Source organism: Oryx dammah, unplaced genomic scaffold (genome assembly GCF_014754425.2).
Source record: "Oryx dammah isolate SB20612 unplaced genomic scaffold, SCBI_Odam_1.1 HiC_scaffold_11232, whole genome shotgun sequence".
In the NCBI taxonomy this organism is placed as follows: Eukaryota; Metazoa; Chordata; class Mammalia; order Artiodactyla; family Bovidae; genus Oryx; species Oryx dammah.
Genome location: NW_024080625.1, coordinates 1879263 through 1890092, shown reverse-complemented (window position 1 = coordinate 1890092; position 10830 = coordinate 1879263). Strand labels below are relative to the sequence as shown.

The 10830-nt window shown below is 46.1% G+C and overlaps 1 protein-coding gene across 3 annotated transcripts in view; it reads right to left on the bottom strand.

Moving 5' to 3' along the window:
• Positions 1 to 7690: 7690 nt before the first annotated feature.
• Positions 7691 to 10830, bottom strand: part of LOC120861314 (sentrin-specific protease 1) — a 52041-nt gene continuing 48901 nt past the window's right edge. For all 3 annotated transcript variants that reach the window (XM_040236949.1, XM_040236948.1, XM_040236950.1), the window contains exons 17-18: positions 10611 to 10706; positions 7691 to 9498 (exon numbers count right to left, since the gene is read on the bottom strand). In XM_040236949.1, the coding sequence (XP_040092883.1) occupies positions 9436 to 9498; positions 10611 to 10706 (159 nt within the window). In that variant the 3' untranslated portion in view covers positions 7691 to 9435. The remainder of the gene's footprint in view (positions 9499 to 10610; positions 10707 to 10830) is intronic.

The window sequence follows — 10830 nt, the reverse complement described above, 5'->3', positions numbered from 1 at the left end:
AATGTGGGAAAGAAGAAATCTGGGTCTAGAAGGTGCAGCCAACTTGTTCCTGAGTCTCAAGGAAATCTCTCTTCCCAGACCCTTTATAGCATGTCCTTGAGATGCTCCTGGAGGGCTGGGTTGGGTGAAACTGGCCTTTTCTCCAACTTCATGTTTTTCTTCAGGCCCCTTCTTGCAGAGGCTTCTCTGCCCACCAGGAAAGGTGCTCTGCAGCTGGGTGAAGTGGCTCAGAGTCTGGGAGGAGGTGGATGGAGAGACGAGGCTCAGGCTGATAGGGATGCCATGAAACAGGGCCCCAGAGATAAAATGTTTCTAGGCTGGGGTTAGAGAAGTGTTTCGTGCTGGGACCGGGAGTTGGACAATATTTTCCAGAACCCAACACAGAGGTCTGATGTAGGTCACTTGTAATTTCTGAATGAACGAATAAAACATTTCTATGTCCTCTTTACTCTGGATAATACCCCTTTTCCCAAAATGTATATAGAATTCTCAAGAGTGCTAGACCACTAAGGACATCTCCACCCCCATTTGAATTCTTCTTACCACCCCCTCCAATACCCATGGTCCCACTCCCTCATCTTCCTCCTCCAGTCCCACCACTAGCTACTATGGTATTGATCCAGAAGCTGGGGGTGACAGGAGGGAGCAACACAAAGCCGCCATGTGTACCTGTCTGCATGTGTGCATGTATGAGTGGCTGTGATGAGCTCAAGCTTCAGCAAAGGGCTTCCTCAGTCCACTCAGGACGGGGCTGAGGGTTGTAGGGGATGGGCGCAGTTGGTCCTCTGGTGCTTGACTGATGAGATGGCCAGCTCCACACTACCAAAAGCCGGCGCTATGGGGCTCAGAGACATCTTTCAAGGGTTCTGCCTCTGGCCAGATCCAGTAGATCTCTGGTGCTGAGATCTCCATGGAAGGAAGTACTCCGAGCTCCTCAGGGGCTCTTGTCGCTGGAACAGACTCCTGAAGTTTAATCACTATTCCCTGCTGCAATTTGCCTTAAAATAGTCGAATGGAGCCTTCCCTTAAAAGTTTATCCATGGTCAAATCTGTCCTCTGAATTAGACCTAGAAAGTCTGAGTTTTGAGGCCCGAGAGGGCTTGCCTCTGACCTGTGCTAAGCCCATTTTCTGAGCAGACACAGAACTGTTGGTTCAGGGCTGGCGAGAAAAGGCCTAGTGCGCCAAGGGAAAACAATTAGGAGTAATTACCATCAAGAGCGGCCCCCAGTGAGGGGTGAGGGTGGGAAAGCCCGTCTGTTTAAGAGGAAGCTGAAAGTGGCAGACAGATTTTGGGGAAAAAACCAGGGAGAGAGAGAGTGGGAGGAAGGGTTAAGTGTGTGTTGTCTTTCTTCTCTGGGAAGACAGGAGGACCCCTCCCCCTCGGCCTCGACAGGGGCTCTGTGTCCGGAGGCGGAGGCGGGAGGGAGAGCAGGAGGGCACCGGGCTCCACATTCCTGAGATTCTCAAACCAGTCGGGAGAGGAAACTCCATACTGAGGGGACAGAGCCTGAGACACACTCAAGAGCGAAAAGATAAAATGGAGTGCCCTGTGCTGTGCTCAGTCGTGTCCAACTCTTTGTGACATGTATTCTTGCCTCGACAATCCCCAAGGACAGAGGAGCCTGGTGAGCTACAGTCCATGGGGGTTCTTGAGGCAAGAATACTGGAGTGGGATACCATGCCCTCCTCCAGGGGATCTTCCCAACCCAGGGATCAAACCCAGGTCTCCTGAATTGCAGGTGGATTCTATACCATCTGAGCCACTAGGGAAGCCCAAGCATACTGGAGTGGGTAGACTATCCTCTCCAGTGGATCTTCCTGATGCAGGAATCGAACCAGGGTCTCCAGCATTGCAGGTGGATTCTTTACCAGCTGAGCTACCAGGGAAGAACAGAGCACTCAGAATGCCTCCAAATGTCCCCCCATACATACCCCCTTGATCCCTGAGCCCCAGTAGGTATGCATGGGGTCTGCTTGGTGTCTCCCTACTCACTACCCTCCAATAATATGGGTGATCTAGGGCTGGGGATGAGAGTTGGGGTCAGAAAGAAGGGCAGGTGGGGAAAGAGCTGTCAAAGGAGGGTTGAGGAAATTCCCTAGTACTTCTTTCTAAAGAAGAAGAAATGAACCCCAGAGGAGAGGTGCCATTCCCCTTGATCCTCCTAAGGTGAGGAGACAAGTAAGGGCCTCAACCTTGCTCCTGAAGGAAGCGAGGATGGATTGGCCTGGGCGGACCTCATCACTGGAGGCTCTCCTTGGCTTCACGCTGGTGGGGCCTGTGAACCCTCCTGAGATGGAGCAGTGACAGGTCACAGGCTTCTGGAACTCAGGCTCTTGCCTTGGAGTCCCTGTTTCTGTCAGTGACAATCTGTGAGACTTTGGGCAAGCTACTCTACACTCCTTGTCTTCTCATCTGAGAAATGAAGATAACAGAACCTACATCATACATTTGTAAGGATTAAATGAGGTAATATATATATAAAGATTTGGTATATAAGGCTGGGGCCAGGCCTCAGTAAATGCTCACTCTTATTATTATTATTGGAAGAAGACAGCTCTAAGTACTAAGTGGATGATGAATTGGAAGCCAGAGGCCCTGGGGAGGGTGCACTGTTGACCACAAAAGAGGAAGTGAGTGAGGACTTGAATAGGGTGGAGGCTCTCAATACATAAGAGAAGCCCTGCTCAGAGATGCTCAATAATGTAATTCATTCACTCTTCAACAGTTCTCTCCTGCAGCTGTTCTAGGCACCTGGGATGCAGCATAAACAAAATAGACATTTTGGTGGGAGGCTGACAAAGCAAATGAGTAAACAACAGAGCCAGATATGAAATGCTACAGAGAAAAGATGAAGGGAGCTAAGGAGTGTGGGAACTGGGGTGTGGGGATGATGGGGGAAGTAGGGGAGTGATTCAAGGATGTCTGGGGACAAGCCCTCCAGCTGTAGGAAGCTACAAGAAGAACCACCATGAGAGAGAAGCAAGGTGGGTTTGTTAGACAAACACCAAGGAGGCCGTGCAGCCTGGGGGGAAGCTGTAGGAGAGGTGGTGAGCTGAACATGCAGGCCTCATGAGCCGCGGTGGGCATAGATAAATTGGCTGGTGATGGGCTGATGGAAAATGGGGCACAGGTGTACAAGGAAGCAAAACTGTTTTTTCTGGAGTTCAGAAGAGCATCTGGTACAAACACTATATATAAAATATCAACAAGGTCCTACTACTTAGCACAGGGCATTCAATATCTTGTCATAAATTACAATGGAAAAGAGTCTGAAAAATAAAAAATAAAAAGAGCATCTGGAACACAAGTTCATTAAGGAATGTGACTCCCATCCCCACTTCCCTTTGTGACTTTTTGCAGTGCCCAAGACCAATCCCAGCACCTGCTGGCAGAGGCTGACTGACCACCGTCAGGTCAGGTCCCCACTGTGACAGAGTCTTCTCCCTGTGTAGACCCAGGTAATCATCAGCTATCTTTAACCACACTGGGGAATCAAAAAACAAGAGTGGCTTGAAGGTTTTCCTTTTCACTTCAATCATTTTCATATAGCTGAAAAATTTTAACCATGTCGGAAAAATGTTAGAACTCAAGAATACCCTGAAGATGACAAGGGACTCTTTTAACTCAACACAGATAAAACTATTTCATGGTGGGAGGCGGCAAAGAGGGAGGGAACTTATGTATACCTAAGGCTGATTCATGTTGATGTATGGCAGAAACCCATACTACATTGTAAAGCAATTATCCTTCAGTTAAAAATAAATACAACAAAACTAAAAAGAAAAAACTGTTTCACCAGGATAGTGGAAGACTTTTTAGATGTTGGTGGATTCTTGTTTTATTCTTTGGAGTGTGAGTTTAACAGGGAGAGTAGTGGAAGCAGTTCCTGGAGGTTGGGTTGTGAGGAGAAAGAGGGAGGGGGCAATGAGACAAGGGACACTGTCAGCAGGGTGGGTTGGAAGTCCCAACCGGTGTGCTTGGCTCAGGAGGGCTCTCTTGCCAACTGCACAGACAGGTCTGGTTTTAAAAAGTGCCAGGGAGCCACAGATTTGCATGTTATTTGTGTTTCAGGCTTCAATTCCAGGTATGTGGAATGAAATGAATGAATGAACAGTATTCAGACTCCTGGTTAAGGGGTGGACTCAGGAATCCAGACCACACTGAGGATCCAATCACTGGTCCAACTTGGATCAGGAGACACACAGACACAGACAGAGACAGAACAAACAGTCAAAGAGACAGAGAGACAGTCAGAGAGACAAACACCATCGAGTTCTTTTTACCAGGGAGTTTCCAGTCAAAGCAAGAAAACGAAATCTACAGAACTTATTTTCAATAAATCAGCCCATAAAAACTAGGGACAGAGTCACACATGGATAGTCAGATTAAGGCAACATCATCTTTGACCTCTCCCCACATCTGCCCTCCATCATCTACACCCAGCTTCAAACTGGACCATATGCCTGTGTCTGCCTTCTTGATAATGTCCATTGCTTGGTACCTGCCTGGTTTTCTAAATTAGGTTCTAAGGTTCTTGAGGATGGGTGGCTTTTATTTCCTTGGTCAAACCATCTCTTTACTCCACCTTTCAGGGGCCCCCAAGCCTAGTGCTTTAAACACAGGCCTATTTAAACACCTAGCATAAGGGGCTCCCCAGAAGAAGTGGATGAGGCAAATGCCCTCCAGGAACTTAGCTCTTGCCAACAGACAAGACACAGGCAGCATGTGAAACAGTCCATTTAAGGGACAAGGCTAACAGGAGGGGACCCACAATCCATGATGGATGTACTGGAAAAAAAAAAGATGGAGAAAACTGTATATAATAGAAAGAGGTGTGGTTAGGGAAAAAATACTTGATTAGCTTCCTGGCAGAGACTGAGATCCTGAAGGACATGCTGAACTGCTGAGGAAGTGGGTTTTGTTAAGTGTGGAGTGAGGCATTAGGTTTGGGGCACAGAGGAGGTACAGCCTCACTGCAGACTTCTGTGAATGGACCTTCTTCCCTGACTCCTGCAATGTTGTCTAAGTAAATGTTTAGTCAGTTGCCCCTACTCCTCCCCAGCAGGCCAGAGAGAAGCAACTGGAACTCCTGGCTTGAAAGAAAAGCATCAAATTATTCATCTGCCTTCAGCGGTTACACAGATCTCAGTCCATTTCTGATGTAAAGGACAGATTACAATACATATGCCATGTGGAGTTGATTCTAAGGGCTGTGGCTGTCCAGGTAAGAGATTTTGATATAAAGTGATCAGGGAAGGTTTCAAGGAGGCGGGGTTTGGGTGTGTGCGCACTTTGAGTGTGTGAAAGTAGTGAGTATAAGCTAGTAAGGGGTGCTCTGGCCTCCCTGTGTACCTCTCCCCACACGCTTTCCTTTCCCAGCACCAAAGTTCTGAGGATGGAACCAGACTCTCCAGAAGTCAAGCGGTTGATGGTTACCCCTCAGTTTAGAACGGAGAAAAGTCCACAGTTACAAACTGTTCCATTAGGGAGGACTGACCTGGGGCTTACCTCTAAGATTAAGCCAGTGCTAATACTGGCCTTAAATTTGACTTTGAATCTCTAACTTGACTAATTTCTATTCCAAGGAGCATTATGGGCCTCAATATCATTTAAGAATCTTAGACCTTGACAAGACCCTGGACATCCAGTCCAACCACTCCCAGTTGGAATTACCCCACCCTCTGACAGGCCAGAGCAGCAGCCTGCACGAACATTTCCTCAAGGCTTATCCTCCAGCTCGAAGTCCCTTAGTTTCACATTTCTCTCTCACATGCATGTCTAAGCACTCCCTTCTCTTAGTGTTGGCCAGCATGACCCAACTTACTTCATGTTACGTCTCTCCCCGCCTCCACAGCTGGGAATAGGAATTATGGGCTCTTAAAAGACTACTGTTAGAATTCAGCAAGGCAAAATTGGCCTGGGCTGTTAGGAAAGATACTGGGCTGAGCCCTACTCATCCCTTCCCAAATGTTAGGATGAATTTGAAGCTATGTATAGATTTTTCCTGGGCAGGGAAATACGGCCACTTGGCCAGGAGCTCAGCAGTAGTATGTCAACAGGGCCCAGTAGTCTTACACATCCTTTTCTGATGCTCTTGTCTACGTGAGCTGCCTGGATGAAAGCATCATATTCCACTCTCTCCTCCCCCCTACCTTAGCCCATCCAGGTGGAACAAGGGAGAAGACAAAGACCAAGTATCAGCTGTCTCTTAATCCAGGTCAAGACATTCAAGAGCTGGAGGGATGGCATGGGAGAAGGACCAGAGGCTGAAACATTACAAACACTGGGGCTCTGAAGTGAACGCTCCAACTCTATCCACTGGAGGCTTTCATGGGCCACGTAAACCAGGTGGTGATGGACAGACTATGCAATATAGTTGCTGGCAGTGCTTTTCCAGGTTTCCTGTTTCTATCCCAGAACTTTGGGGCTAATATCACTAGAGGTAGTGGGTAGAAGATGCTAGTGCAATTACAGGGGCTAAACAAGAAAGAAGTTGACACCACAGAGAAGGATGAAGCACCTCATATACAGAGGAGTTAATTTTCACAGCTGCCAGGCCAGATGACGAAGTACTCTTGCATTCAGCCCTAAACAGGGCTCCAGGAAGCAACAGTGGGTCTCAGGGGGCCCAGTGACAAATGGGATGGAACTAGTCTTGAACTATTCATTCAAATGGGCAGGAATGGTCTTTCTTCATAAAGGGTCCAGGAGTGATCGGTGAGACTATTTCTACTGAAGGTTACATATCTGGCATCTAGAGCTTATCATCCATCAATGTTCCTTTTTTAAGAGGAGGTAGGTAATTATGGGGCTTCCCTGGTGGCTCAGTGGTAAAGAACCCACCTGCCAATGCAGAAGACACAGGTTCAATCCCTGGGTGGGGAAGATCCCCTGGACGAGGAAGTAGGCAACCCACCCAGTATTCTTGCCTAGGAAATCCGCTGGGCAGAGGAGTCTGTGCAGTCCACAGGGCTGCAAAGAGTCAAACATGACTCAGCAAGGGAATAATGACAAACAAGCACTGGGCACAGAAGAGAGGGGAAGACTGGAGAAAAGGAAAGCAGTAGGCTTTAGTTTAAAGCAGGGTAAACAAGATGCTGATAACACGCCGTTGGCCATGGAAGGCAGGAACATCACATTCCTCCACCCTCTCACCCCAGTCATCAAGGCCCACCCTTAAAATGAAGAAGAAAGTTTCCAGAAGCTAGTTCTGCTCTTCTTGGGCAGCTCTCTGGAAAGAATGGCCCCCACTACTGGTTCCCACTCTGGACCCCAGTCTGTGTCTCAGCCTGGCCCACTGACGGGGTGGTCTCAGGATCACTAACTTTACCTTGTACAAAACTGTATTGGTCAGAAAGCGGGGCCAAATTCAGACAGGCTTAACAATTCCTTATATATTTTTCAAAGTGCTTTTGTTGCATGTTTCATTTTCTGCTATACATGGCAATAAATATTTGTTGCTTTGGTCTGTACAAAAAGTCTGTGAGAAGGTAAGACAGATGTTATTTAAATGGGCAAACAATAAATACAGAGAACTATCTTGTTCTGAGTTCCCCAGACAATAGCAAACATGCCTGAAAAACTCAGGTCTTTTGATTCATGGTCCAAAATCTATACCATATTGCCACCTTTCAAGTTGTCACTTCAATACATTAAGTACCAAGAATCAATGTACAGGAGTCCCACAATGAGCCTGCGTGCCATAGCTTTCTAAGAGAACGTGAAAAGTCCCAGCAACTCATATGTAGAAAGCTATTTATTACCTACAGAAAACACCAAAAAAAAAAAAAAAAAAAAGGAAAAGGAAAAAAAGGGAGGAAAAAAAAAGGAAGAAAGAAAAAAAAAGAAAACAAACAAAAGGTGGTCTTCCCCCCAAAGGCAGGCAGTATGAAAAAGGTAGGACATCTAGTTGCTGGAGTGGAAACAGTAACATTCAGTTAACAATGGAATATTTAAAAAAAATAGTTTTCTTTTCAAATTGTAACCTGTGCTAACACATAGAAAAATGTACTAAACAAGCTTGATATAAAACAGAGTAAAATTTTCAAATAAGCCCAGGGAGAAAGCACAATGTTGGAAAGGATGAGGTACAAGGGAAGAGAAGAAAAGATCTCATACAAAACTACCTATTACAATACAGAAAAAAGTATAAAATGTTCCTATTTTGGAACTTAGGTACAAAATGACACTGGCATTGGATCGTTTCACTATCTAGCCTGAGGAGCGCTCAAAAGGTGGGGGAGATGCTACAAGGAACAAAAAGAATAGCAGTTTTTCAATCTCAAGTTGATCAGTCCAAATTCCACCCGTTTTCCAGTTGAAAATCTCGTCTTCCTCTGTAACCTCTACCCCAAGCCAAAATTCATCCAGGCCTCAAAATACTCTTAGGAAGTCCACAAACACCCTACACATAGGGGCTGGGATCTGTGTATGCTGGAGCTAAATTTGGAAAATGGTAATAAATCTACAGGCTAAAATGGTGAACACATTCAGCCTTAAAAAAAAAAAAAGCATATCCCTGTGAAATATATATATATATATTAAATTCTCTGTGGTTAGAAACATATTTAAACTAGCTAGCCACAGACCAAACTAGACCTGCATTCATCCAAAGCTGGAATTTTATGCTAAAGACTGAGGTCCTTCTTCTTCTTGGTCAGAAGTAGGTAGCAGTAAAAGTGGCACCTTTGTTACTCCTCTAAACCACTCCCTGGGTGGGTCTTCCCCATATCATGTGTTGTGAGCACATGCAAACCACTGCTTTTAAGGAAAGGACTGCCTGGGACTTTGGGGTCCACCCAGGGCTCACATGTGGTGCCTCAGGAGGGGAAGAAGCTACAGATAAAACAGCCTTGTACAGAAGCAGACGGACTTCACAAGGGGCATGTAAAAAGGACAAGTCCTGGAGGACGGCCTTATGCAGGTGCCCCAAAGTCCAGTTTACAGTCACTATCCTGGTGACACATTTTGAAAATCATGTGTGTATGTATGTGTGCGTGTATATGCTGGTGGTTTTCATCCCTACGTTTTTACCCACATCCATTCCTACCTCTTAGTAAGGCCTAACAACAAGAGTTTATACGAAACCAAGAGTCCTTCCAAGCTTCTCTCAGGCCCCTAATTAAGAGACTGAGTGAGGCTGGAGCCCTTTGAAAACAAGATGGCAGAACTGAAGAAGTGAAAAGCAGTCTCTCTCTTCAGATTAGGGATGTCCCTCACCCCTTTCACAGCACCAAAGTTTCTTTGCAAAAATAGTATCTGAGATACAAAAGGAAAGGCAGATGTGCTTGTGAGTGCATGTCTCCAGGGCCTGGTCCAGGATCAAGGACTTTACAAGAAGAGAGGGTTGGGAGCAGCTGTCTCCAAGATCTCTGGCTGTAGACAACAAAGAGCTGGTCCCCTGCAAGTCCATGTCTGCTAACTGAGACGGTCTTCACAAGAGCTTTCGGTGGAGGATTTCCCAGACCATCCGCTTCCGGAAGTAGGGCATGTGTTGCTGTAGGGACACAGAGATACCTTTATTTTCATTTCCTGCATGCAGACCTAACACTCCTTTCCTTCTTGAGGTTTTCACCTAAAATAGTCTCAGCTGCATTTTTGGTCTTTCAAATTGCTCATTCTTCATTACGTGTGATTTTTTTTTTTCTAGTGCTTTTTCTGATTACTATTGCTATTGCTACTTTTCATTGTTGTAAACCTAGAAGTTTAATTAGGCATCACCAGGAATCCCCTGGTTTGGAGAAGGAAATGGCAACCCACTCCAGTGTTCTTGCCTGGAGAATCCCAGGGATGAGGGAGCCTGGTGGGCTGCCGTCTATGGGGTCACACAGAGTCGGACATGACTGAAGTGACGCAGCAGCAGCAGCAGCAGGAATCCCCAGGCTATCATCCTCAAATGTCTCCAAGAATTCTAAGAATGGTGTCTAAATTCACCAAAGTCCTCTGTGTTGAACTTTTAAGAGGCTATGAAATCTGAGGCTTGAAAATCAAAACTCATTTTGCCCCAAAATTAAATGAATGGCAAGAGTCAGCTCAACCCAAGGGCTGTGGTGGAAAATCTAGTAAAGTCATTACTTTAAACAGAAGCAAAGGGTTAAGTGGAGGACACCAAATAAACTATAATCTCTAGTCTCAATTCACTTTGGTCTCCAAAGGACCACAAGGACAGAAATTAATGATCACAAACCGTAAGGAAGACTGATCAGCTGCATGAAGCGAGGGGAAGAGGGCAGCAAACTACACTAGATCAAGGTGTGGCCTGTTCCAAAACTTCACTGCTACCAAATAAAGCGAAACTGAGGAAACGTGCTCTGGTCCCAGTTCTCTGCTTCTTACAGGATTTGGGCCAGGCAGCGTATATGAGCAGAGAAGGCAGCTCTCTGATTGGCTGGGATTCCTTAACTACAATAGATGATGTATGGTGACCCAGGATGTGGCCTATCATTATCCTTCCTTTTCCTACAGTGTGGCACAGGTAGCAACCACCCTGGGTTATGAGCCACAGAATGAAGCAGAGCCCCCTAAGTGGAGCAAATGGAGAGAAAAACATCTATCAGGCAGCCTGGAGACAGGATGGTCACAGAGATCCCTCCCGAAGGCTTGGCTTACCTGTGTGAAGTTGATTGGTCTGTCTTTGGTAATGCAGTCAGCATATTTGCAGGCAAACATGCCACAGTCACTTCCATTCATCTGCTGTGGAATTTCCTAAAAGGCAAAAAATAACAAAAAGGTGACATCTTTCCAAGTTTCCTTCCTTCTTATTCAATTATAAATAAGAACCAAAGGATATACATTTTCCAGGTTTCCCTGAATTCTAAAGAGATGGTCC